A 27,313-nucleotide genomic window follows, 5' to 3' on the forward strand; every position below is an offset into this window, starting at 1 on the left:
AATGCGCAAGGTCGAATTCCGGATACTTCTTATATATGTATCACGTCAATGATAGGAAAACCGGAGGGAGCCGTCATGAACGGTGATATCCCCGTATATCCATCGATTAGAAGCTCAGATTTATAGTTGGTGCTACTGGAGACAGCATAACAAAGAAAAGATAAGTGGTACATACATAGCGGGGATCTAAGAAACTATATTCGAATAGACCTGAATCTTATTACTATCACCTACAAAGAAAACTATTAAGTCTAAGTTAGGGATCCTTGCCTCGTGACTAGTACTTAGCAGGGTATATCCATGGTCTAATGGATCCTTCTTGTCATTTTATTTGACCCATGTACTTGCAGCAGACATCTCCAATTCTCATACACTCGGACTGTGAAGGTAGGCTAACGCACTGCATCATGGAATGACTTCTATAGATTACCTAAAATACCAATCGTATACACCTGCTCCATAATCACTCACTCCAGGCTGTGACATGACTGCCCAACTGTAATTAAGTTATCGTATTTACCGAGATTTATCCGTTAGCTCGTTTATTCCACCAACAGATTACTTACAGCGCTAGTAATACCAACTGTAGATCCATGCATCAGGATATCACACTATTCACAGGGGAAAAGAAAAGAATTGGGTCTGCACGCCCTGTATGGACTGATTAACCTACACATCCCCTCAAAATGGACAAGAGATGTAAAAGTACAAAATCAAGTAAAGAAATATACCATCCAAATCAATTATTGACTTCCCTGGCTGGGGTGTCTCGGTACATAAATAGGTGACGACCCCGTCCTATCTTCTCTCCTCCCTCTTCTTTCTGCATAGTCATCCTATTAACACATTCTACCTTTGGAGAAAACCTCAAAAACACAATTAAATACCTTAGCACAATGAACCTCTGCAATCTCCTGATCCTCTCTGCCCTTCTTGGCATGGCAAACGCAGCAGCTATCGCCCCGGCCACCAGTCCCACTACTCCTAAGGAGTTTAGAGTCCTCAACAAATGCCACAATATCTGTACCGGACACAACGACTGCCCAGAGAGTTGCCCTTGTGACATGCACAATATATGTGCTCCACGGTGTACGTCTACCTTGATTCAACGATACAAATACTAGAACACTGACAGACGAGCAGAAAAAAACTCGACCCGTTACTGAAGACTAGTCTCAGACTCCTTTGCTAAAACCTAAATGGTCCGCTTACCCTACGCTGGATATCAGGGAGCATCCATGACACTGACGATATGCTATAGACTGCCTTCGAGTCAGCGTTTTGCAAGGTGTTGATCCTTCTGTTGGAGATGATAAACTGGATCCTTCAGATAGGACCGGATTATGCTTTCTGGTTGGAGAATGTGGCTTTCACTTGGATTTACTTGGAGCCGGTCTTGATAGCATTGGTCGCTTGGAGTGATCATTTGTATTAACTTTACTTGAGTCTGAGTGGTTAATTCAGCGGGTTTGAATCTCTCCTCGTATGGGTAGGATAATATGATTCGTTGGGATAATGATTTGAATAGACTATCATTCCGACGGGCTTTTAGGTACTTATTAGTACTTGAGTGGAATACCCTCGGTCTTACCGTAAGCATGCACGAGAAGACAATTGATGATATGTAATGACATGGGCGTTGCCATAAATATATTTTTAGTCCTCGTGTCTCATTAGATGTCAGTCGCGTCAAGAAATGACCCTTCCTTCTGATAGGAGCCCCATTGACATTTCAGATATACTAGCTAGGCAGAAACACTGTAAAAGCCCGCTTTGCCTTTAACCCAGGCTTCTTCGATCCGGAAGGCCTTATGTATGCCTATCTAGACTTTGTAGCCGCATGTGGATCCGAAGTGGAGCCCCGGTGACGAGGGCCATCCTTCCGATACTGAACCAAAAAAAACTTTCAAGCGCACACCTTTACAAGAGCGAAAAAGGTCAGCCGAACGCGGGGGTCGAACCCGCAACCTTGAGATACCGTGATGACTAAGAGTCTCACGCTCTACCGATTGAGCTAGCCCGGCTTCTGTTGATGTATCAAGGAAAAGGTCGGAATGATATCGGGACAAGAGGTCTTGGGTTTCCTCGTTCCAGTACTGTTTGCCTAGGCAATACCAGTACCCCCGATTGTCTCCCCACCCTTTGGATTGATGCCTGCTCCGGTGGCTCGCTCAGGGAGTGGCAAACGGATAAAGATAGAAAGTTGGGAGGCTTCCCAAGAGCTAGACTCGGCGTTCCAACATAACGTCTTCAGAGAAAAATGCCATTGGTGCGAACGTCAGCACTACCTTGTCAAATCAGTGGCCAGATTGCCACAGGCAGCACCGTTCATCCTCACTAATGTGACCCCTCCTACTAAGGGAAAGCACGAGTTACGCGCTCGTGCCGCTAGTCACCTTCGTCATGAGGCTCCCATAGCTGGCCAGATTCTAGCCAAGGCAGAATTGAATATATTGATTGCATATTGCAATACACGCTATTTCGAGTGCCACACGGAACACCGGGAATATCATAGAATGGTGAATTACCAGCAGGACATGTGCAACACCAGATTGATAGGGTGGGATGAACTCAGCAGGCCAAACGTCATTGCACGCGCCAATCCACTAGTAGCCTGGGCTATTCGCTGATTAGTACTGATGAACAAGCGCATTTAAATGCTGAAGATTACCTATGTAAGTGTCCGAGCATTTGATGCCGGGAACTGAGTACGGCGCTTGACCGTGATGGTGGGAGATCAAAAGAAGCAACGATGGCCAGTGGTGTCTGTGGCTGAGGCTGAGCCGTATTCAATTTCCCAGGTATCGGTTTGGAAGGCTGAGGCTGAGACGGTATGACCCCCGAATCGGCCTAGCGACCCCTTATCAAAATGACCCGACGATCACCTCCATCGTTCGTGTTAGGACTTATTCTTAGAACAGAAGCGAAACGAGACCAAAATAAACGAGATGAGAGCTCCAGGATGTTGTAGGTTACCGACAGAATGGTTCTAAACAATCCTAGGTCTCAGAAAGATCCGCGACTATGAGCCAGCGGCTGCAAAGCAAATAAGAGTCGAGAACAGTTCGGCGGCTGCTGATGCTAACCTTACAGGCGTAGAAAAGCAGCATCAACCAACGATTATGATAAAGTTAATGGATGCAGATGCATGAAGTATGTATGCAATGGCTCAGGGCTGCATTCTTTTCAGGGGTGGTAACGCAGCAGTCTTCTCCGGTATTACAGAAGAGTAATACGGAGGAAAGTGAAGGTGGTGGTTGTTGAAGGGGAAATTGATGTCGTGAGTGCGGCGCAGACAGAGGGAACACGAGAAGGTCAAGCCACTCAAGCCACAGAAAGGAGTTGAGAATATCGTCATCATACTCTGTACTTCTAGTGAGAAAAAGAAAGCATTCTGACTCGAAGTGTCCCCGACTTCCCCCATCGGGTAAGCGACAGGTTGTTGGGAGGGGATCTGGACAAACATCTAACCCCAGTTGTAGTAGTGATGTGGATACAGGATGCAGGTGGGAAGGGGGATTGACCGACTTCTTCTGTCAGTAAGACCAATCAGATGGCCTAGATCCTCTACCATCCTTGCGATCAACCGGTATGGTCATGGATAAATGGAGCACTGCCTGCGCGCACCAGCCACAGTTCCCCCGCCAGTAACGGGGCCTCGTTTGAGCCTTAGTAACCACTCTCGTGCCATCCTTGAAGGCTAGCTTCCTGAGTCACCCGCCCATCGCACCCTAAATTACCGTAGAACACTTTTCCGCATATCATCTGCCAGGCTACCATCCACTATAGGACGAAGACTATGTTTTTGTACTGTATTGTATTTTACTTTATTTTATTCTATTCTATTTATTTTTAATATCATTTTATTTTCTTCGACACTAGTTCTCTTGTGACCAATGCGGTCATAGTGCACTTCCCGACTTCTGTATTTGTATGCTTCTAGACATAGATGCCTCCTCCCTCAGGTAGTTACTATATAACCTTCCTCAACACCCCCCCAAGTTGAAGATCCTCCTACCCACTCCTCAAATTACACATCCTTCCAATATAATCCCTGCTGCCTAATATCCAACACATTATAAACTCTTCTGGTCCCAATACATCTTGATCTTCTGCGTTCGCGCATACCACCATCACTACCGATCCAAGTTTACAACTATACCGTCACGGTGTCTCCTCAAAGATTTTCGTCTCGGTTTATCACGCTGCCTCGACTCTTTCCTATACGAGATACAGTCATCCATCAACGAGCCCCAGCTAGAAGACAATCATTGCGACGTTCTTCCACCATGCCCGCCCCGATCGACATTGTCGAACCCGTCGTGCCCGTGCGCAATCTCGAGGCCGACGAGGTATACGTGATGGACGCTTTTGAGCGTCACGCAAGCCACTGTCCTCAATGCGCTGACCCTCTGAAGGCGCACGAAGAGAACCGCTCTCTGTGTGAACGTGGGCACCAATACGCCATCGACGTCGCCGATTACCTTTACAGCAAGAACGGAAAGTCATACTCGGCGCTCGACCGTGAGCTCAATCAGCCAACTCTCGTCAAGATCCCCCGCACCTGTCTAGCTGTGCGCGCACTGCTACTTGCCATTGAAGATGGTCTGCGCCTGAACCGCAAAGGACGAGGAGCCGTCAAGGCCCCTCGCTCTCCTATTATCACCTATGACCGGACATACCCTGTTCCTCCTCGCCGGTCAGCAACACCACCAGAGCAGCCCGCCTTATACAATGAGATCATCGAGCGCGAGCCCCGCGACATGAAACGCCGCCGGGTCATTGTCTACTCCTCTCCTCGTAGTTCTCCTAGCCGGGGCTCGCTGTACGAGTCTGATGCAGCAGAGCGCAGACGCTACAGGGAATCGTCGCGCATTTACAGACCGACCGAATACCACCGCTGAGCACTTTCATGCGTGAGATCTCTTAGTTCATTTTTTCTCGATACATTATATACGGACCACACCATTGCCGTGCTGCAGGCAGTGCTATTCGACCTCTGTCGTCTTTGTGCATGCATGATTCAGCCGGGCAGGGCCCAGCTCATGTGCGAGTCCATCCCACGCGAAACGTGCCCATCCGACTCCCAGCTTTGGCCGGGTACGGTTGCTCGCGCCGATCGGCTTCTTCAGCGCTTTTCCCATGGACGGAAAGATTTCCTATGTGATTTAGCCATTTTTTCAGTTGAGGAACATTGTCTCTATCCCCGTCAGAAATGATACGAGTCCAATAACCAAAACAAATGAGCAACCTTCCAAGGAAAATTGAAGAAAAAAAAAGGGTTTCACGACAGCTTGCAAGTTTTAGTATTGTGTTGGCTTTTTCAGTTGATATGATTGGAAGACGATATGCATGCGAGGAGTGAGTCATGAGTTTTTGGTTTCACAAGATGCAGCTATCTCAGCCTACCAGATTGCGTAGAATTTACTTCTCCGCACACCATCTTTTCCTTTGTCGTTAGTGACTAGTATAGCTTTATGATTTGATGTATTTATAAAGGTCGAGGATAATGGAGAAAAGAGGAAGAAAGGGAAAAAATTTTAAAAATCTTTTTTAAAAAAAAATAAAATGGGATCCTATTGAGCGAGATAACTCTAGTCGAATACAAGAAAGTTATACTGAATTAACCATGGATACATTCTTTTAAGGACTATAGATAGATTACTAGTGAGTCACAATATGCATCTCACCCGACCCTTAATAGTAGCTTTTAGTATTACTCATAATTATGTATGGATACTAAATTCTAATGCATGTTGGAATTAAGTTAGTAGTCAGTACCATGTACTGGTACTGGTACTGGTACCATCGATACCATCTGGAAATCATGGCGGTGCAGGTGTGGTATATTCAATCATGCATTGAAAGAATAAATGTGAATGATATTTCCATAGATGGGCATTTGCAGGTTATTCATATATTACTCAAGAAAGACAACATCCGGGACAACAAACAATGAGTTTATAACTGATATGAATAACAATAATGGAAGAAAGAAAGGCTATATGTGAAAGACTACCTGTACTACAGAAGAAGCAAAAGGTAGGGCTGACTTTAGAAGAGTCAGGGAAAAGAGCATTGATGTAGTAGGTAATGCGAAAGGCGAACCACGGTCGAAGAAGGATAAAAGGGGCCTTCTTTTCTTTGTTCGACCGAGTTGTACAACTGAAGTAGTGCTTACTCCGTACAAGAAAGAAAAAAGAAGATTCTCGCAAAGCGGACATATAATATTTCTGGATGAGATTCCTAGGCGAATGCCTATGCAGATTACCCAAGCACTATATAATCACCTTTGAAGTCTCCTCAACTTATAAGAGAGTTCAATATAAAGATATTCGATATTCTCATTCACTGATTCCCCAAACCGTAGTTAAGACTGTGAAAATATTACTGCCATGGCCTTGACCTGATTTGTTTCCTATTGATGGGAGACCTCATTCGGGCTCATTCCCCAGAGTCTCGTACTATTCCCTTTTTCCCAGCTAATCGAAACTATCTCCCTGTTACCTCTGTCGCGTCTGTCGACTCGCTGATATCACGTCCTTGTGGTGTTTTATCCCACAGTGAACGGGAGCGCATTCCCAGAGTCCAAGCCTTTGCCCCGAAAGCAGTCTTGTCTCCATCTCGAATCCGTATCGACTCTGTCAAAAACCATACACACACTGACGACTTTCACTTCTAGCTTCCTCTCCTAACACTCCGTATCAGGCTCACAAGATGGCGGAGAGATTCGAAGCAGACAAGCTCCACAGCGAGCTCGACGTTCTCGTCAACTACACCGACATCGAAAGAGATCTGGACAGACGCTTTCGGGAATCCTATTCGCCCTTTTCCCCCACCATCCATCGCCCGGTCACTACAGAGACACTGGATCATTCCTCCCCCATATCTACAACTTCTTACATTCTCAAAGCCCATCTCCCCACCGCCGCCCCAGAGGAAGACAGCCACACTAAAGAATCCGCCATGCAGTACAGCAGCGAGGAAGAGGCCTCTCTCAAAGAGTCTATGGTCCAGGAGATAGGCGCTATCGAAAAGAAAGAGCAGGTATCCAAATGGCAAGGCGGCGTTGGCCTGAACCGTCCCGTCTCGACGACTAACAAACATAATTCCGAGCCTGCTCCCATTGCGGACCACGAAATGTGTCTCAACAACACTGAGGCACCAGAGTTGCCCACCGAGAAGGCAACCTCATACAGCGGATCTGAAAACGGCACAGGGTAAGTCCAAGGCTAGTTTTCTGGTGCAGTGGGCGTGTCTTCTAATGAGTAGCAGTATTCAGCCAACGGGAGAGATCCAAATCAACAAGTCACCTGCTGAAGGCGCACTTGACGACTCGTCGAGCAATTTCAACGACGACCTGTCAGATGGAGAGAAGCCCGTTCTGTTTAAACGTGAGCGTAAGACCTCGCCGGGCTCTCCTGACGGCTTTGTCTTCAAGAGACGTCGCAGCGCTCGTATTGCTGCTCTGCTTGCCAAATCGGAGTAACGCCAATCTACATTATCCGGGGGTGGGTGCGGTCTCTTTCTCTGGAGATCCATGATTGTGTTGCTAACTTAGGCGATAAGGTTGTACATTAATGTGTTGGTCGGTGTTGGACGCCCTATGACCTTTTTACTTGCTTCTGAAAATAGCGAGCCACCTTTTGTTACATGTAGTGCTGGGCATTTGGCGATGGGTGGGATTGTGTACTGCAGAATCTCTTCATATCGGTGGTCGCACATAGCTTAAGGGGTGAAAAGTTTGATATATCTTGACAAAGTAGAGTCGCGAAAGTCTTCTAAGACCTTAATTGTTATTTTCCTTACTTAATGGCGGCACGCTGGATTAGTTTATCTATGGAGAAAGGATCTCTCCTGGTCTGCGCAAGGATGATGAGAATCCGACTCCACCGACAAGAATCCACACCATCACCTCATCATCATGCGACGATACACTATTTCTCCCACTTCATGTACGTCGCAAGCCGTCCAGTCCCTTAAAGTCAATCACCCCGGGGCGCAATCGATAAAAGAACCTTTGCCCTAAACTCGTCGACCAGTCCCCGAATTGGCTCCCTCGCAGAAAGTTAACCATAATTCAGAGAAAAAGAATCGGTGCCTCTAGATGTCCGCAAGCTGCGGCTGTGCATTCCTAACACTCCGATGATATGTAAAGAGGTCGCCTGACAATCCAACAGTCGTAACAAAAAAGACGCAGCGAAAACACCGACAACGACAAAACCCCGCAGTTAAAGGAAGGTAAATAAAATGGTCGAAACGGTGTGAGACAAGGTTTATCGAAACAAGAGCGCTATTTAGCTCCTGGGGTCGACAGTCCCGTAGATCGACCAGGTTCAACCCTCCCGTTCAGACTAACAGCTCCATGTGACCACATGACACGGCCTACTAAGCTGTAGACATCGAAGGAAAACCCAGCGATGGGCAGAAAGGTGCATAAACACACTATTCTCGGAGGACAAGGATCCCACACGGACACTTAGCATGCACGAGAGTAGTTCCCGCCGCGGATTAAGCCGGCACTAAAGCAGCTCGAAGTATCCGCTAGCACGGTCCACAACTTGTGTAGTTGTCCTAAACTGATCATGCGGCGAGGCCATGCCCTTTCGAGTACACACTATGTTGTGGTCACCAGATATATATGTATGCATTTTTTTTTTAAAAAAAAATGTCTGGACCATATGGGGTTCTGACTCATGTTCAAAGACGCTGTTCTCCTGTCCTAAACTTTAGGGGCCTGAACACGCAGGTTGCGATCAACGTCCTAGGGATGAGGAAGTGCGTAGTAAAGAAACGAAGGAAAAACCGGTAGAGCAAATAATATAAGAGATGGATCAGTCGTATAGAACAAACGAAGTTTCCGTAAGATGTATGAATATACTAGATCTTCAATTGGGTAGCCCTACATCGACGATCAGCCTAGTAGATTAAGCAAGTATGGCAGCCCCATAGAACTAGCAGTGATTAATAGATCAGGTGGCCGGAGAAATTTTCACATTCTGTTTAAGATAAAGTTAGTTTGTGCAGGCTATTCTTAGAGCTAGTGATACAGGGTCTCCAGCAAAAGTACTATACTAGCCATCTGTAATTATGGTTCCATCCTTTGTTGGCATATCCAGCAAGAAAATGAGATTTCCGTACAGATACTGCTTTTCTACAGGCTGTATAGCCTCGGAAAACAAGACAAAGAAGATTATAATTGTCGCAAAGGGTGTCCTATAGCCTGGAACTCGGGGGACATGGGCATTTTGAAATGAGCCTGAGCCAACTGTAAGACTGGAAAGTCACATTAAGGAATCAGACGCTGGCCTTGTTAAAAAAAAAAAAAAAGGTACTAAAGTAGTGAGTCCCATGAAGAGAAAAGATAAATAATCACCCAATGAAGTTCCGAGGGGTAGTATGTAGTGATGCTTGAGGAACAATTGAGACAAGTCAGACCCACATCGCGAACTATTCCATTTTCACAACACATGGTCACGTGTCATTATCGCGAGCCCAAAGTTCGCCGCCGCATCTCCGAAGATCTTGAATGAATCTTTGAAATCAGGTGCCAACGCTCCCATTCTTTCCCTTTTACCAGAGCCGCCAAAATGGCCAAGAAAGGTAAGTACATATATACTCATCTCTTTGTTTGGCGGACTTGATACCCTTCTGGCGACATACGATATTGTGTGGAGGACAATCTCGCTGACATTGATGCCAACAGCCAAGTCTCGTACCGTCGCAGTTCGTCTCATCTCTATGGCCATGACCGGCTTTTACCGGACGATGATCAGGCCTCGTACGCATCGCCCCCTGAGCATGCTCAAATATGATCCGGTCGTGAAGAAGAAGGTGTTGTTCCTTGAAGCGACAAAGGGCGGAAGGGCGAAATAAACTACAATCTCTCTACTCCTTCCCACGACAAATCACGCACACACGATGGCGGATTCGGTGTTGAGGCGGTGTCGGACTGCACAGTTGACAAAACAACATCTCGGTAAAGGACAAGCTGTGTGGTTGCCACTGAGTCCGTAGTATCGAACGATAAACCATGTACATTAGGCAACATCAGTGCGGGTAATACTTGGAAGGTTCGTTCTACCCCGAGCTATTACTGCGCTGTGTATTTTCTTCGGTTGGCATTCTGGCGTTTAAAGCAGTACAATCTGGGTCAATAAATGTGTTCATATACCTGTTTCAGGATCCATTCATCTTTGCAACCATATTTCTGTCGAGATCCCTCGAAGATTACTTCAAACAACCTGGCAATGACGCCACGTATAACCCATATAGATACATGATGAGAGTGATACCTGAAATTCAAGCAAATATCTCTCAGATTAGTCTGTTAAAGCGAGCGCTGTAACGATCACCTACAAAGCTTAGCACACATTCACCAACCATGTCTAAGCGGGTAGGTTCTTACCTCTGGTCCTCCTTCCTCCACGAGCTGACCATCTTTGGTTATTAGGGCGGCTGCTCCCATTCAAGGAAGAATAGCGGCTGCTACCAGAGGCGAGACTCGTAGGACTCGCCTTGCGCTCGACAAACCTAGAATTAGTCCTCGTCTGTTGTCTGCGCTGGGGTGAGGTCGAAACCCTTGCTCTTTTGTTATCGACGGAGTCCATACCCCCAGCACTATGGCGATCCAGTGTATTACTGCTCGAAGGATAAAAAGAATCCTGATTTGCGAACTGCTCCTGGCTGCGCACTTGAGATATCTGCCGGCTCCTGCTATAAGTTCGTCGGCTCATTCGGACGGGTCTTCCAAGAAACGGCATCTGCAATGTGCTTCCCTGGTCGTGACCGTTTTCAGAGTCCGGAGCCTTACGTTTCTCTCCACTTGTTGATGGATTCTGGGTTTCAAATGTAACTGCCTTTGGCGTTACTACAACGTTTTTCTTCTCTTCGGTGGTTTGAGTATCCTGACCAATTGGCTGGTCGGCCTCAAGATGATGATTCTTTCTCTCCAGTGGCCCGAGTTCCCCCGCTTGCGTTTTAATGTCCTCCGTTTTCACCGTAGCATGTTTCTTAGAAGTGCCGGCTGCCACATCACTACCTCCATTTGAATCACTTAGAGTGCCAAGTTTCTCTGTGGCGAACTCTTTGTCCGGTGTCGGAACTAGCATGGCCGCAATATCGCCATGATCTTGTTCAGAAATCGAACACGAAGCCGGTGATAGCTGTCGGATGCTTGAAAATGGTACGATGCTGTTGGACTGCTGTGTTTCCGGGACACATGGAGACTTCCTATCAGCCACTTCGAACTTTCCAGCTTTCAAATCGTCCTTGATTGGGGAGGAATATACACCTCTCTGGAAGCTCTGCGTCCGGTAGATCAATTCTGTTGTTTGGACAACGTCATTTTCAGAGACACCACAGCTTGGCTGGGGAGTTGAAACAATGGGAGCACATTTGTCATCATTTTCATTACCACACTGGCTTAGACCTCGGTCCGTAGGCTCATGCCATGTGGTAAAGTCTAATGTCTCCAATTCTGCTGGTTGTAGAAGGGTCATCAATCTCTTCCACGTTTCTGGAGAGAGTTCCTTTGGTGATATGGCATCCATCTGGCCAAGCAAATCTTTTATTTTTTTCACCCAGTGTTCTGAATCTTGAACTCGTCGAAGCAATGTGTGTATTTCAGACTTTGCCTTCGACTTCCCACTCTCGAGGTTTAATCTAGCTGATATCTCCGTTGAGAGCTCCTTTTTGATCCTTGTACACTCTTCTTCCTTCGCCAGGAGGTCTTTCTGAAATGTGTCAAGTTTGTCTTGTGACATCTGAGATGATATACATGTTTCTTCCTTGACGATAGTCAACTCCTTTTCGAGACTAGCGATCTTTGCATTGGCATCGTTGAGCTGTCCCTGCACGGATGACTTCAGCGCTGCAGTCAACGTTTCCATTTCTCGAAGTCGGCTGATGTCGGCATCTTTCTCCGCAAGTAAGGCGTCTTTCTCGATACAATCTCTCCCGAGGGCTTGAATCTGATTCTCCTTTTCTACAAACTTCGGAAATCAGTAAGAGCTCTTTGTTGGGCGCTGTCTTGCACCCACCAAGCATTCTACTTCATTCTGCTTCTTCGTATATGCAGTTTCTTTTTCAGCCTGTATATCGTCAGCAAATGCTCTATTACTTAGGAATATCGAAACGCACTAACGCCTTTTGCACTTTCAACAACTCATGTTTGACCTTCTGAATACCTTTGTTGAGTTCAACCTTCTCCCGTAGCAGTTCATGTATCTGCTGTTCGTATTTGGCTCTATGTTGATCTCGGGCAATAACGCTGGCCCTATTAAGTTCTTCGCGAACCTTGGTCTCTATGGCCTCCACTTCAGCTCGTAGTGTAGTAGTTTCTGATTCAAGGTTACTTGCGCGTGCTTCTGCTTCCTGACCCTTCGTAACAGCTTCCAGTAATGAAAGTCTAATTCCTTCATTCTCGGCAGTTCTGCTCAGGAGCTTTTCTTCGCTTCTACTCAGCTCTGCTGATAGTTGCTGAATCTTTAGTTCAAGCTCTACCCTTTCTTGAGTCTCCGCGGCCGTAGGCTCGGATTTTTCTGGGATTTGCACTTCAAAGAGTCGGGATTCAAGATGTTCTATTTGCTGAGCGAGGCCGTTCTCTCTATTCTGGATAACATCTAGAAAAGCACAGAGCTTGTCAATACTCGAGACGCAATCTTCAAGCCTTTCGTGTAGACTGATACATCTGGCTTCATTTGTTGAAAGCTGTTTGTATAAATTAGAGCCACTTCCCACAGTTTCGCAAACAAATTGGAGCTGCTCTGTCAAACGCTGTGTCCTATCTTCATTGACTTCAGAGCTCCTTTGTGAAGTTGTCATCAACGCATTCGCAAGAGATTTAATTCTGGCGGTGTGCTATCAGCCATATCCTTTCCCAAAGAGCATATCAGACAGTCCATGACTCACTGAAATAGACAATCTTGAACAGTCGCTTTACACTGCTGTACGTCTAGCTTCTCCCGTATGGAGTTCGCACTCATGTGCTTGAATGACATATGATACTCTTCGAGGATTTGTCTCAAGATTGATTGGACGGTTGCTTGGGATATCTCAACTTGCTTTCCTACAGTCTCAAACTCAGAATCAAGCTTCTTTAGCATTCCAAGCTGGTCAGCCCTGATAAGGTTTATCTTTTTCGCTTGGAGACGTGAGTTGTCCTGTATGTACGTTTCTAACAACCTAGACCTTTTCTTTTCATCAGATAGCCGCTCCTGAGCAGAATTTGTCTTTTCCTCTGCGTTCACCAAAGCCTGTTTCATTGAGTTGACCATAGCCCGTGATTCAAGGAGGTGGCTTTGACTCTTTTCAACGACACTAGAGGATTGAAGTAGTCTCTCTCTTGCTTCCGTAATCTCATCTTTAATATCATTTCTTTCTTTGTTTAGAGATACCCTTGTTAGTTTTAGCTGAGTCGCTTCACCGCGAAGGGCTTCATAACCAGACCCCAGCTCGTTGAGGATGTATTTGAACTTCGCTAGCTTCTTCTTCCAAGCCTCCAAATGAGACTTATACTCTCTGGATTCCAAGATCTTGCTTTGGATCTCGCCACTGACAACCTCGAGCTGGCTTCTCAAGGCGTTGTTTTCCTCCGTCAGTTCTGATATATTAGCCTCCATCTGTTGTCTTACACTGGAAGCAGCAACGTCCTTCTCTTCTCTGACCTTCATTTTTGCGATCAGAAGCTGGAATAGATCCTCCTCCGATAATTCCGTACTACCGCTATCGGCAAGAGCAAAAGCCGACTGCCTTGAAATTACTCTTTCCCCAGTCATGCGACGGTGCTTCACGACTCTAGACTTGTTATTCGTAGGAGACAATGAAACATTTCTCCCACCCTCCTGTGCTGGGCGCTCAGTGACACATGACTGCCACTTTGCAGTGCATTGCTTCAAGGGCTGTGGCAATTGTTCTTTGATCTTGTTTTGTAAACACCACATGATTCTTCTGCATATGGAAGATAATCACCTACCTTGTTTCTGGGAACAGATATTTGGTTCGTCGCTGATATTGTCTCAGCGCAGTCTACCGAACTTGACTAGCTCACATACCTTGTAGCTCATTTTCCGGAGATAGAAGTTGCCCATTGATAATAGACAGCATATGAACAGCTCCTACAAAGGGTTCTCGATTCTTCCCCGAGGAATGAACATTGGAGGCAGGAGTATACTCCGTGCTAATACGTGGCCTTACTTGGTCATTCACGACCTCAGACACGTGGGTCGGGACGTCTGAAGGTGCAGGAGAAACCGTGGTATTTTGGCGACTTGTACTGCTTTCTGTATTGTCCAATTGAGAAGTGATGTGTCTATATACATATATCTTTTAGCATGAAACGTAATAGCCACAAGCAAGGCACCTTACTTTGATTGATTATTCCGCGTTGGAACTCTAAAGGCTCTATGTCTCTCCTGATTCACTTGTGTATTATTGTGAGGTACCGGGATAGTGGACCCTCGCTTGGGTGTCGGTTGAAAAGTAAATGACCTTCCATGAGGGGCAGGTCTGGCAAAAGAGAAAGCTGTCAGGTCAATACTAGAGCTCCGAGGGCGTTTCACAAGGGGAGCCGGATGTATTTGTTTGGTTGTCCAGTTTGGCTCTGAATCCTTTTCCAGAACGGCTTTAAGATTAGGTGACACAGGTTCAGTGTTAGATCCCACCATTTGTAGCAGCAGCATCTCCTCATCATCTCCAATCTCATCCAGATCACTGTCTCTTTCTCTATCTGAAGTGACTAAAGAATCCTTCATGTATGGGGCGTGACCTTCATTCTCCATGTTGACCTAGTCGGTATAGTATGTCCTGGGCTGATAGAACCCCGAATGTCAATGGAGTATGTGGGTCGGGACCAGGCCTCGGAAAGTATGGTAAGTATTGTGCATCTGCCTAAAGCATAGTCGGCTGATGAGATGGATGAGGGGACTCGATTGGACTACTCGTGGTTTTGGAAAATGATGGAGTCATGGAGAAGAAAGAGAATTGGTTAAGAGGTGTCCCCGAAGACAGTTCCCATGATGGCCATGATGGTCATGTCTCAATAGGAAGGAGCACATAGAAGCCTGAGGATTACGGCTTCCACGGGTGATAGAAGCTCTACTAGATATAAGTCACCGACCATTAAATATTATTTACTACTAATAGTAGTACTCTTTACTACCATCAAGTTATACTGACGAAAACATAATCATGATGATTATTAAGTGCTTGGTTATTACGCCAACTACTGATATGATAATCCATCAACATTATCAACACATACCTGCTCTCAATGCTTTACGTGAACGTGTTTCTTCCTCGTTCAGGAGTCAAATAATTAGTGTAACCCTCTAGGTGAGGGCTGTAATTGTTCCACGACCCTAGATCCACGGCCAATGCTTACATATAGAAGTCTATGTTGCTTTTTATTCTCTTCTTTTTTCTCTCTTGTCGCTGAGTTACTCACGACCATTAGATCTACAGCTCCTTTTAACCTTCATTGCCGCAATTTCTTGCAGGGCTCGCCATACCAAGATATAAGTCGTTTCTACAGTAACAGGGACTTCGTCGGTGAACTGCTACCCCAAACTGAGAATCTACGAGGATATTGAAGTCAGCCTAGCAGAATAAAAAGGAGTCCTGATTCACTTTTCCGCTCTATTTAAAACTCCGATAAACTTGGTGTTTCCTGCCCCTCTGGCGCTTCTTCCGTGTCTCTCATTGGTTGCGGCCTCGATACCAAGGACGGTTATCACAAGGATTGACGCATGATATCACATTCCCGGTCGTCTCTTGCGAACATGATTCGCTGCGTGTATCCAAATTTAGGTTCTTCAGCACGTCGGTATAGCCCAGTTGATAGAGTAGAATACGCCTTCTCATCCTTCAGGGCTTGGGTCCGTTATTGTCACCCTATCACGAGGTTGTACCTGTCATACAGTCTCTTCCTTCGTACTCAGGTAGCGCCCATAATATCTTGCCTAAAGGTGCTGTAGAGTATTGATAGAGCTACTCTCTTGGTCCCCCTCCTGGTTGTTTCGTTTATTATCTCCTTGTCGCTTCACAACAAAGGGAAGGCATTCTCATACTTCTAGATACAATACAGAAACTTAAAGACCTGATCAACTTATTTTATCTCTCAGCGTGAGGACATAGACATACTCGACATGTCCGGGGCAATAGGCTACTACTGCTCTTGTGTTATCATCGTCGCTCTGGCAGCACAATCGAACGCACAGGGGCTGATAACCGATGTCGAAGGCCCGGATGGAACCGGTACAACGAGGTCGTCATCCCCCAAATCATTATCAGCAGGGATGATTGTCCTGTGCACGATAGTCGGGGTAGTGGTTTTAATTGGAAGTCTGTTCTCCAAGCCCGAGTCCTCTTCGCCCGCTTGGTAAAGGATACTAACATCAGCCATTCTTCAGTCACGTCGACTGTTCTGTTCATCATCGCGAAACGACGTCAATGGGCAATGCGCGAGGCAATAACTCGATCTGCTCGACGAGCCACACAAGCCATCAAAACACCATTGTCTGCCAGGTTTCCGAGGTCTCAGCTCCCGCAAGGTGGAATGAGCTCGGGCGATAATTCTACCCGTCGTGTTGAAGGAAGAAGCCACAGACAGAAGGCCAATCCCAAGCACAATGATATAGAAAAGAACTCTCTGATTACGGAAAACGAACGAGCTAGAAATGGGGTAAAGTCGCGGACCTGGGGTTCACTTTTCTCCTTTGGTCGCTCATAAATGACTTTCAGTCCACTTTTTTGCTTGTATGTTCGTAGTGAGCTGGAGTATGTTGGTTGGTTAATAGCGCTGGCTTGGATCTATGACTTGACATTGGGGCATGTTTGAGACATAGCATTGTGGATTCGTTTTGCTTTATAGTCTATCTTTCAGAGCCTTGTTCTCCTTCTACGTGTCAAGAACTTGATATTAAATGCAACGATACCTTTATCGGACTAAAGAAACGCCCTTAGAGAACGATGAAGCCCGACGTGGTACCGAGTTGATCATGAGTTTAACTACCTCACCTCGCTTCGACAACTGATCACCATTCATATATCCAAATATGGCAATACGAGTCGAGAAAATCAGCCCTAACTACATAAAATACTTTAGCATGTGGACGGTCCATACACCCTCAATCCGCAAAGACCAAATACGATCAATCCCTGACAGCTACGGATCTAAGAATTGTGAAGATCGCAAGCGCTTGCCATAAGAAGAGCAGGATGCGAGTCAACTGCTTCCCTACATCCACCTTCCATACTACTTTTCCCGGTTCTGGAACCCCAGCCTATTCTCGCGAAAGCTTTCCGCCAGTCGAGTTTATTATCATACCCACAGCATCCACTTCCTAACCACAATAATGTAACATTCAGCCGAAGCAATATACAACGGGGACAGTTATACGTGCTCGCCTAATTACCAACTCGATCCACACCATCTGCAGCTTTGCCAAGTCTCCCCGTTTGAAATATGGGAGAAAATGACAGTCAACCTTTACAGAAGTGGAGTGCTTTATACACCATACGACTCGCCCAAAGTCGGAGTCAAAGCAGATACGATACCCATCCACCCTAGAAGCCTCACGATACTCCGTACAACTACTCGGACTTTTTTTGGATTTTAAGACAAGCCAACAAAAAGAAAGGCCCACCTAAGCACGGCAAGTACACTATAAAGGATCAGCTTCCCAATCTCCCGAGACGACCCAAGAAGCGGCTGGGCCATTCATTCCTTCAGTGGAAGAAAAATAAAATTTCGGGAAGGAAAAAAAAGAGTAATCTGTCGAGATCCATAGAGTGGAGCTATCCCGGGCTGGAGATGCACGCTGATTGTGTCAAGTGGCCGCAAATTTAGGTCTTTGGGTCGTTAATATGCTCTGCCGCTGTCACGACCAAATCATGCAACTCGGATTGTGCATTGCTGAGTCAGAGAAACCGTGTGTACCAATATCGAATATCTCACATGGACCTGAGTCAAAGAGAGGTGGCAATCTAGCATACGAACCCGAACCCGAACCCGAACGGAAAGTATCCCACGAGGCCTCGCATGTCAGAGAAACCACGGAAAATAGATCCCCTCAGATCGGGGTCCTACATAAGATGACTCGCATAATCATTGTCAATGCTCAGTGGGGAGCACAAAGAGCTAGTGCTCCCAAACATACCCAAAACCAGTACCTGAACCAGAATATCTCAAACCCGAATGGACCCAACAATCCTTCTCGAAACTCACCTTACAATAAGCCTAAATTTCGGAACCCAAGAAAACTGACACGAGGCCTTAATAATGGAACCAAAGAAAATAAAACTGGTTGAAAGAAAACGGATTCTAGACCCAGACGATCCCGAACCATGGAACCCATGTTTCGGATATATCCCGTCGAAACACGGCATCCCATCCAGCGCTGCTACAGCTCTCGCCTCAGATTCGCCGGGTATCGAAACCCCCTGCAATCTCCGTTTTAAACTCAATTTAACTGAGCAATGGTTATATACATTGCTACCGCGTCCTTACCGGTGCACTTTGAATAACTTCAAGTTTTACGATTATAACACGAGATTTGCATGAAAGAGCTGGCCTCTTAAGTCTCCACCCTCCCATAACATCTCGACCCCGAGTACAGCCAAAGACTAATATCAAATGTCGACCCGACCCGACGCATTAAGAACTACCCGCTCTATGAGCTATCCAACCGACAAACGAACAAAAAGCAATCTACACATCCTCGTAGCTGAGGATGATCCCACAAACAGCACAATTCTGCGCAAAAGGCTAGAGATGTCCGGGCACACAGTATATCTGACGAGGAATGGGAAAGAATGCGCAGCCCTATACCGGGAGAAGGCGAATTGCTTCGATGCAGTATTAATGGATCTACAAGTAGGACACACCCTGCCCTTTAACCGTTAACCATTAAGTGGCATCAAGTGAGCTAACAGGCGAGGACATAGATGCCCGTCGTTGACGGCTTGACGGCAACGAAGATGATCCGGGAAAGTGAACAATCCTCCGCCAAGGGGGAGGCGCTTAAGAAGCGGGTACCGATATTAGTTGTTTCTTCGTCGTCGACCGAGAAAGATCGACAAGTATATATCGATACGGGCTTTGATGGATGGGTTATGAAGCCAGTTGGTTTTCACCGGATCCCTGATCTTTTGGACGGAGTCTACGAAAACGAGCGTCGCAGCAACTATATATATAGACCGGGGAAATGGGATGAAGGTGGCTGGTTCGAAGGCTGATCCACTGGTTGAGGACTTTGACGCTATTGTTTGGTTGTTCCCGGAGAGTTGGTGGGCTCCTGGGCTTATTTTCATGCCGTTACGATGATTCTCCTGTACATATACCTCCTGTCTGAACACACGATATCCTGCACATAAGTACCAAATAATTATGATATATACTGAATATTCGGTCAAGCTATCTAATCCTTCATAATATAAATAGCATATCAATACGTATTTACAGTAGGTAACTCGAGGTCGGCCTTGCGTTTCTCAGATAATGAACGGACTAAAACATGCAAACGAGCCCACCACGCAAGTATATGCAGAAACAAAACAAGAAAAGGGGGGAAATCTAGAAACATACGATGTCCCAAAAAACCAAACTAATAAAATTCCGGTAAATTCCCGAAACTCGGAATGTCATCACCGCACTTGAAGTCCGGCGCATAGGCTTTTTTTGGCATATAGCCATTCTTCCAAGCTGTTTTATAGCTCCACTGGGCAGCGGATTCGGTATGCCAGGTCCAATAGAACCAGCCCTGGGCTGTTTCAAAGGCAGACATTTGGGCTTCAGCGTAGGTTTGAAGGAATTTCTTGTAGCCGTCGGAGTAGTCGGAGGGGGGAGCGTTGGCGGAGGCACAGCTGCAGGTTGGACCTGTATCGGCGGTGGGACAGTAGGCGGTTGAGTCGCCTGTAGCGAAAGTGCCTTCCCAACGAACGCCGCGGCCTACGTTATTAAGATATTTGGCACAGTCGGTGTCGGCTTGGGACCATTCACCGCATATAGTTGGGCCCCAGCTATTTCTGGAAAGTTAGTAACGAAGGGAATCATAAGCGAACTTTAGTTGGACATACCCTGCGCTTGTGGTATTGATTTCTTGAATCATGTGGTACCAATCATTGCAAATTAGTTTTACCCGATCTGTATGGTTGAGGACAATCTGTCCGGTATTGAAGATGGTGTACTGGTGGGTGTCCAGTAACATCCGGTCCGGCCGGTTCTTTAGCATTTTCTTCCACTTGCTTAGGTTCAAGAAACCGTCATGGACGGCGACGAAGGCTGAGATGCCATTCTTCTGCACCAACTTGGTGGCATCAGTCGTCCAGTTGAGAACGTCCTCCACCGGCAGCGCGAGCATTAGTGGTTCGTTGACAAGGCCATAGATCGCAACAACATTCTTGTAGCGGGGTTGGGCGAAGAACTGCGAGACTCGGTCGTGAAAGTCAAGAGAGCGCTGCCTGTTCAGTTGGCCGTCTGTACCATTCAACCAGCCAATGACTCCCTGACGGCCGCTGTGATTCCAGCCATTTTGGCTACCAGGGATCCCGTGCGGGTCCAGCTTAACACGGAGTCCGTACTTTCGGCAGTATTCAATAGCTCGCAAGAGGTATCTCCATGAAATCTTTGCCACGTATGGATCATCGTCGTATGTCGTCACGGCCCAGTATGAGAACTGAATTCGAACATGGTCCAGTCCTGCATCTCTCATGTCTGCGAAATCTTGCTCCGAGATGAAGGAAGCATAATGCTTTTCGATCTTCGAGGCAGCGGACGATCCGAGTTTTTTGCACAACGTATACTCGTCAATGACTCCGTCCTTGCTGGTATATTTTTCGAAAAATGAAGGAACAATAAAAGGCTCTAGCGATAACCAACCCCCCAGGTTAACGCCACGGATTGGTTGCGATCCGTATGGGAATGATTCGTTCAACGGAGGCACGTTGTCATTAGGCCTAGCCGAGTCGTCCCATGTTGCATTTAGCCCCATGATAGGAAGGCCACCAACCGTCTCGTTGGTAAACGTGAGATTAAAATCCCTTGTGTCGTACCATGTCCAAGGATCCAATACTGATCCTTTGGCATATTCCTAGAAACAACAGTTAGCGCAACGAACCACAGATTAGCATGGAAAAGTATACTGGAATACTGTCGTGGCTTAGCCCATCCAAGCTCGAGGTATAAGGCGAATCGCCATTATCGTCTGAGGACCTTGATGGATTATCATCATGGCCGTGTTTCTTGGTCATAACGACGGCAACTGGAATAATGATGGCGAGAACGACGACCAACACGCCTATCACAATCCACCATTTCTTTCGCTTCCAAAATGGCGGTTGTACATCAGAGCCTTCCATACTTCCACCCCAATTTCTCTCCTTTCGCCATCTGGCCTCCATTGATGGACCGCCACCTCCGCGATGCCGAACCTCCATTTCCGGGTGTCTACCCTCTTCTAGATACGCACCGGACACAATCCTGCCTTTCGACTGCCCTCGGGGTGTCTCTTCAGGAAATGGGGCAAGAGTCTGCGGTTCATCACCAATGATGGGACGCTTGCGCTGACGTTTGCTCTCCATCCGAGCTTGGTTCTCTGCCTGGGATGTTTCCAATCGATCTTCTTCCTGGTAATGAGAGCTGAGTTTGGCCAAAGCATCAGCGCTCAAGATGTGAGATCCGCTGTTTGTAGAATCGCTGCTCTTATGCTTCATTGCTGCTGCCCCACGTGCCCTTTCCCTTCGCCTCTGCCTTCGCGCCTCCCTGTCCAACTCGCTTGGCCGCTCCCGTTGGCCGTCCCGACTGCGACGCTTACCGTCCCGAGGTTTTCGTATAGGACTACCAAAGTCGCCGTAGGTTCTATGCCTTTTATATTCCTCCCTGTCGCGGCGCCTATCCCTCTTGCTCGGTGATGGAGCTGGCGATCCTGGTGCTCTAGACCTTTCTCTCCGAATCCCTTCCGCATCATGCGATCTAAGCGGCACCGCAGGATCCTCCGCAGCCACATCATATTCATTCAAATCATCATCATAGTCTCGGGGCTCGTGTCTTCGTGCATCATAGTGGTAGTCGTCGCGCCTATATCGCCGCCGCTCGCGGGGGTGGTAATCAAAATCATCATCGTCGTCGTCATCGTCGTCGTAAACCTCGCGGTATTTCCTGCGAGTATAGTCTGGATCCCGCTCGCCGTCCCTTCCGCGATAGCGGTCCCGACTGCGTGAGTGACTCGGCATGCAATCTAAAGTTATCCGGAATGCGTCAATTCCCCGATCCTCAAATCCTTGATTGCGACAATTGGAATGCCGCCCCACTCGTTCAACATAAAACGAGAGCCCAGAATGTCATCGAAATTCGCGTCGCAAGAGAATGGGACTTCGATGGTGTATCAGGGAACGGGAGGAATTAAAATCATCGTTGATAAATCGCACAGACGGGAGGAGGATCGGGCAAAATTTGCCAATGATACATATGCAACGTGGGAAGCGAGACTCTATAGCCCAGACTTTAGTTAGAGAACTGCCCGCGCTAATGACCCAGTTCTACTCTGCTCTTCTTACAGTAAACAAACTTGGCGGGCGCGTGGCTACTATCGAAGCAAAACAACAGAGTACCTCTCGAGTGGCCGCGTAATATGCAAAGCTATGCAAGGTCCCTTTTGCATTTCAGCACTGCCGTTTCAGACTCAAAGCTGCATATTAGTAAATACCCATGTTGTATTCGGAAGAATATCCGATCGCGAAGGATGATTTATTTATGGAACCAACAGCCTGACCCTTGGCGCTAACTAGTGGAGAAAGACTGACTAAGTTGCAGAGCAACAAAAGCGGTGAGTTGAATTTCAGCTTCACATAAACAAGACAGGAATGGGTTGCCTGGTTTCATATTTATGGTAGTGGAGAGATGTGGCAGAACCTTGAAAAACCCAACTGAGGCAGTTGCTCACGAGCCCTTCTATCAAATACTACATAAATAGCAGTAGTACCTTTCCGGATCAGACATTTCTCAAGTATATTCACATTCAGAGAGAAATAGTATGGTAACATATCGACAAAATCATTAATTACAAATGAACTGTAATCATCCAATCCGATTGAGGGGGAAACAAAAGATAAAGGGAAAGAGAATCTATGCAAAACCCCTTTCCCGTCTCTCGACCACAATGCTCAGTATAACCACTTCCAATCCATGACCATCAGGAGGGGTATGTAAACGCCATCTAAACAATCAAAAGCAAATAAGACAGTAAACGAGATATACATCCACAGTAAGCTTCGGCATGCAGAATAGGAGCAGAGTCTCGCTGGTCAACCTTATGATTATGATAGTAAACTGGTCATATATGCACTTCCATCTGTACAACTCCGCATCCAGACCAACACATAAAGGGACGAAAGGGAATCAAGATAAAAATTCAAAATGAAAGAGAATAGATTTGCTCTTCGCTGAGTCATGAACATAAGGGATTCGAGGAAATTAAAGAAGTAATAGTTTCTTCTGGGGTCCAAGACTCACAACTCTTGGGTTGCAATCGAGAAAATGTGAACACATGGAGGGCACTGGCTGCGCCATCACCAGTTCACGATCCCTTTTCGTGGGGGTATTGATGCATTCCCTGGTATTGTCCAATGTCAAAGACTAGAAGAGCGGGTCAGAGAAACAGTGATTTGTCAGTCTTGCTACTCCAAGTTCTTTTTTTTTTTTTTTGTTTCGCCAAAGTTTTCAATATTGTTCAAGTTCACTTGATCTCCGAACCTTGAAACGCGACTGCTGAAGCTGCCAAGCGAAGGTTCACAAGAAACATTGTATTAGACGCCATGATGCGACCAGTCTTCGATGGGCCAGCCAATGGTGCAACATGTCAGCGATCTCTTGAATGCTGTAAAGGGAGAATTCCATTTCAATAGGCCGATGTTTTTTGTTCGGCTGGCTCAAGAGTAGGAGCCGAAGTAACGGAAGGAACGTTCTGTCGCATCCGCCACTTCAGCTGACCCATGTCCTCTTCAGCTAATAATTTGCCTCGCTCCCTCCTTACCCAAAACGCCTGGTTCCTGGGGCTTGGGACTCCTATCACGGCCCTTCTTCCGACTGAGGAATGCCAGCATGCCACTGTTCGAGGATTTTCCTTTGCTTGAACCGACATCGTAACCTTCGGCGGGGAGTGTGGAACTTTGATCAGCGAGTTCACTCCAGCTGCCGGCTTCCTCGAGCACCATCTGTACACCACCACCCTTGCTTGTTTTACGTGTTGCTCCTCGCGGACGACTAGACGCGGGGTTGGCGGGGTTGGCCGGGGAAAGAGGATTGGACGCAGGATTAGACGGAGGTTGAAACGGACGATGGAATTGAGGAGCCGGTGAAGGCGGCGGCTGTGGGTATGAAGTTGGAGATGCAGGGGTCTTGTTTAGAGTAGGATCGTGGGGCTCCATTGTCTCACCGAAAGGTGAAGGAGCGTCAGGTTGAGTCAACCGACTCACTGAACCATCATTGTTACGCAAGGGGGGGGAGTTTCTGGAAGAATCGGTCTGCGAATATTGCCGTGAGTGCGTCGAGCCGGTGGTGGGAAGGCAGTCTTCGGGATTCCTAAACAATTGTTAGCAAATGAGGCGATTCCGTTCTCTCATGCTTTTTCTTTCACTCACGTCGACGCTGCGATAGCATCCGCGGCATTTCTGTAACTGGTCAGCACAATATGCCTATGGTATACACCATGCGATAGACAACATACCCTCGATAAGTCACGGTCGTATAATCAAACGGCTCGAACATGGTTTCAATCAGGCGATGGAGCTCATCTTCCCGAATCTCCTTCGCAGTAGCGTCTTCCCTCAATTCTGCTCTTGGCTTTTGTCTGCGAGCTCTAGCCTCCAGCGGTGCCTCCTCAAGGAGCAATTCTTCCAAATCATATGTGGCATCAAAGTTCGTCTTGTCGCTAGAAGGTCTGAACACTGGCGGGACTTCTTTGTGTTCTAGCGCGACAAAATCAATCTCAGCGAAGAATGGGTGGGAGATGAAACTCTCCCAACTGGAAGCGCCGATACGTTTACTCCGGTCCTTCTCCATGAGTGCACCCATAGCTCGCAAACAGGGCACCGAAACCGCTGGGTTAGTGACATAATACTTCGGCTGAGCCTTTTTGATGTTCTCGCTTAATACATCCTGGCTGCGACCTTCGAAGGGTCGCTTTGATTTGCGTTAGCTTCGCTCTGTGTTAAGTGGGCAGGTTCCTACAAACCTTGTTATAGATGCACTCGTAGAATGTCACTCCCAACGACCACCAGTCAACTTCACAATAGTATCCGCCACCCTCATATACTTCGGGCGCAAGATATGCCAAGGTCCCCGATTTACTGGTGAGAGGCTTTCCAGGGCGGAAATCCGAGGCCACATTCTGCGGGAGAAACGATAGATTAGTTGTGGGTGATACAAGAATGTAACAATTCAGGCTCATTCGAAGTGGACAACATACAAAATCAGCCAAGTGAACATGTCCCTCAGAGTCCAGTAGCACATTATCCGGCTTCACGTCTCGATGAATGATACCTTGCGAGTGGATATATTTTAGAGCACATCCGAGTTCTGCCGCCCAGAATCGTACTGCTTCTTCTGTAAAGCATTTCCTTGAGATGTGGAACCGTAGATCACCACCATTCATCAAATCCACCACAATGTAACTTCTGAAGTATCAGCAACATGGCAAAGGGCGAGATGAGAGAAAAGTTGTGTGAAAGGACTGCTGAAAGACGCACATGTATTCTATATCTTGGAAGCTGTATCTCAAGTTGCACAGGAAAGGGTGGTTTAGGTGTTCGAGCATTCTCCGTTCGCGAATGATATTCCGTACGCTTTCCGATCGAACCACTAAAGAAAAACACATGAGTTAAAGCAAAAAGAACCGAGGCAGTCGTAGACCCCAAGGCGCATACCTTCTTCTTTCCGAATGTATTTGAGCGCAAATGTCAATCCAGTTTCCTTTTTCTCCACGATACGAACCTTCCCGAAAGCACCTTTCCCGACCACGCGAAGTAATCGGAATTGATTGAGGTTTACTATTTCCCCCCTAACCGTCAGCGCGATCCCCCAACTGAGTCCCAAACAATTGATATCAGGTGTAGTGGATATATTCCGGCAACATAGACATACCTTCATCGGTGGAGCACACCGGCTTCCCTTGTGAATTTCCCATTGAGAAAGCTATGTGACAAACAAAGCCTAGAAAATCTTCGTCGGAGTAACTTCAGACCACATCCCACTCGAGGCTAGTATTATTTGCGTCAAGGAAGTACAGCTTCGGCTTGATGTGTTCGACGGGCTGCAGAATCGGAAATAAATCGCCAGAGACGAAAGTGAAGGAAGGCAATGAAAAGACGGACCGGCCGAAATAACGAGGCGAGGCGAAGGGATTGTATTAAGTAAGGAAAGGAGGGAATCTAGTATACTGAGACCTATGGATCCCGAGACATGCGTATTAGCCCGCGAGCAAAACATCGCTGGGTTCTGGAAAGAAGCTGCCGCGCCCAAATGATACGGGGAAACGTGGGCGGAGGGGCTCAATTTCCAGATTTGCCAGGTAATAATAATATTGGCAGGGGAAACTTACCCCTTATAATAAGCAATGGCTTTGGAGAATAGAGTTATTCTCCGGAAATGTATTGCTTCCAAATATCGGAAGCGGAACAAAGACGGTGAGCGAGGAGGAGGGAGGAGAGAAGAGAGATGATTTTGGTGGTTTGAAGCAAGACGACGTGAGAGAGAGAGCGGCAGCCCCTAAAACGGAGTAGTTTGATAGTTAGTAACCTTAAAGCCTTCCGTCAGAGAAAAAAAAGCGAACAGGCCGCATGTTTTTTCTAAAAAAAAAAAAATCAGTCGTATTATAGTCACTACCAGTATTTGGATACGATGATAATGATGGTGATAATAATTATTATTTTAGATCCTCTTTCTCTTTCCTCTCTCCTCTATTCACGAAAATTGGAATAATTGAGGGGGGAAATACTACTAAAAATATATAATTGATTCGTTTTGTCGGAAGAGACCAAAAAAAATAGGTATTTATATATCTAAATCCCCGAGGTTTATTCTTCGGTTCTTTTTTATTTTTCCTTTATTTGGTTTTCTCTCTATTTCTTTCCTCTTTTCCACCTTTCGTTTATGAAGTGACTAACGCAATGAACGGGAAATACGAACAATGGGCCCAAGGACCAGGATTAAGCTATGCTTCGGCGTATGGCCTAGCCTGCCTAAAGGAAGGAGAGAAAATGTCCAATGGGATAAGAACAAAAAGAATAAAATCAAATCAAAAATTACAGTGGGAGAGAA

At 46.7% G+C, this 27,313-nt stretch overlaps 9 protein-coding genes and 1 non-coding gene across 10 annotated transcripts; 5 read left to right on the forward strand and 5 right to left on the reverse strand.

Annotated features, from left to right (window-relative positions):
• Nucleotides 1-511: 511 nt before the first annotated feature.
• On the reverse strand, nucleotides 512-1,150 carry BDW43DRAFT_293852 (uncharacterized protein; the record flags this gene model as incomplete). The annotated part of the gene is made up of 1 exon (XM_032043875.1): nucleotides 512-1,150. A coding segment is annotated over exon 1 (323 nt), but the record flags the coding sequence as incomplete, so codon positions are not given.
• Nucleotides 1,151-1,940: 790 nt separating this feature from the next.
• Nucleotides 1,941-2,024, reverse strand: BDW43DRAFT_t232. The gene has a single exon. It is a non-coding gene; the product is annotated as a tRNA-Lys (tRNA).
• Nucleotides 2,025-3,821: 1,797 nt separating this feature from the next.
• BDW43DRAFT_244251 (uncharacterized protein) lies at nucleotides 3,822-4,974 on the forward strand. Its single transcript, XM_032039713.1, has one exon. The coding sequence runs from the start codon at nucleotides 4,290-4,292 to the stop codon at nucleotides 4,902-4,904; it is 615 nt and encodes a 204-aa protein (XP_031894343.1). The 5' UTR covers nucleotides 3,822-4,289; the 3' UTR covers nucleotides 4,905-4,974.
• Nucleotides 4,975-6,717: 1,743 nt separating this feature from the next.
• Nucleotides 6,718-7,489, forward strand: BDW43DRAFT_316743 (uncharacterized protein; the record flags this gene model as incomplete). The annotated part of the gene is made up of 2 exons (XM_032048384.1): nucleotides 6,718-7,220; nucleotides 7,276-7,489. 2 exons carry the CDS (start codon nucleotides 6,718-6,720, stop codon nucleotides 7,487-7,489), a joined length of 717 nt encoding a protein of 238 aa, XP_031894344.1.
• Nucleotides 7,490-9,590: 2,101 nt separating this feature from the next.
• On the forward strand, nucleotides 9,591-9,876 carry BDW43DRAFT_316744 (mitochondrial 54S ribosomal protein bL33m; the record flags this gene model as incomplete). Its single annotated transcript, XM_032048385.1, has 2 exons — nucleotides 9,591-9,603; nucleotides 9,707-9,876. 2 exons carry the CDS (start codon nucleotides 9,591-9,593, stop codon nucleotides 9,874-9,876), a joined length of 183 nt encoding a protein of 60 aa, XP_031894345.1.
• A 512-nt stretch (nucleotides 9,877-10,388) lies between these two features.
• BDW43DRAFT_304545 (uncharacterized protein) lies at nucleotides 10,389-14,780 on the reverse strand (the record flags this gene model as incomplete). The annotated part of the gene is made up of 6 exons (XM_032045621.1): nucleotides 10,389-11,993; nucleotides 12,142-12,711; nucleotides 12,742-12,850; nucleotides 12,913-13,901; nucleotides 14,051-14,054; nucleotides 14,368-14,780. The coding sequence occupies 6 exons, from the start codon at nucleotides 14,778-14,780 to the stop codon at nucleotides 10,389-10,391; spliced, it is 3,690 nt and encodes a 1,229-aa protein (XP_031894346.1).
• Nucleotides 14,781-15,958: 1,178 nt separating this feature from the next.
• BDW43DRAFT_293866 (uncharacterized protein) lies at nucleotides 15,959-16,917 on the forward strand. The gene is made up of 2 exons (XM_032043876.1): nucleotides 15,959-16,341; nucleotides 16,410-16,917. Exons 1-2 carry the CDS (start codon nucleotides 16,146-16,148, stop codon nucleotides 16,727-16,729), a joined length of 516 nt encoding a protein of 171 aa, XP_031894347.1. The 5' UTR covers nucleotides 15,959-16,145; the 3' UTR covers nucleotides 16,730-16,917.
• Nucleotides 16,918-18,632: 1,715 nt separating this feature from the next.
• Nucleotides 18,633-19,375, forward strand: BDW43DRAFT_293867 (response regulator; the record flags this gene model as incomplete). The annotated part of the gene is made up of 2 exons (XM_032043877.1): nucleotides 18,633-18,874; nucleotides 18,946-19,375. Coding segments are annotated over 2 exons (533 nt in total), but the record flags the coding sequence as incomplete, so codon positions are not given.
• A 15-nt stretch (nucleotides 19,376-19,390) lies between these two features.
• exg2 (putative exo-beta-1,3-glucanase) lies at nucleotides 19,391-22,749 on the reverse strand. The gene is made up of 4 exons (XM_032043878.1): nucleotides 22,555-22,749; nucleotides 21,142-22,487; nucleotides 20,077-21,089; nucleotides 19,391-20,019 (listed from the first exon to the last, which is right to left on the reverse strand). The coding sequence occupies exons 2-4, from the start codon at nucleotides 22,228-22,230 to the stop codon at nucleotides 19,605-19,607; spliced, it is 2,517 nt and encodes an 838-aa protein (XP_031894349.1). The 5' UTR covers nucleotides 22,231-22,487; nucleotides 22,555-22,749; the 3' UTR covers nucleotides 19,391-19,604.
• A 769-nt stretch (nucleotides 22,750-23,518) lies between these two features.
• BDW43DRAFT_244311 (serine/threonine-protein kinase) lies at nucleotides 23,519-26,326 on the reverse strand. Its single transcript, XM_032039714.1, has 8 exons — nucleotides 26,138-26,326; nucleotides 25,921-26,043; nucleotides 25,744-25,855; nucleotides 25,464-25,668; nucleotides 25,230-25,385; nucleotides 24,723-25,177; nucleotides 24,637-24,666; nucleotides 23,519-24,577 (listed from the first exon to the last, which is right to left on the reverse strand). The coding sequence occupies exons 1-8, from the start codon at nucleotides 26,178-26,180 to the stop codon at nucleotides 23,998-24,000; spliced, it is 1,704 nt and encodes a 567-aa protein (XP_031894350.1). The 5' UTR covers nucleotides 26,181-26,326; the 3' UTR covers nucleotides 23,519-23,997.
• Between the last annotated feature and the right edge of the window lie 987 nt (nucleotides 26,327-27,313).

Source organism: Aspergillus alliaceus (assembly GCF_009176365.1).
Source record: "Aspergillus alliaceus strain CBS 536.65 unplaced genomic scaffold BDW43scaffold_83, whole genome shotgun sequence".
NCBI classification, from domain to species: Eukaryota; Fungi; Ascomycota; class Eurotiomycetes; order Eurotiales; family Aspergillaceae; genus Aspergillus; species Aspergillus alliaceus.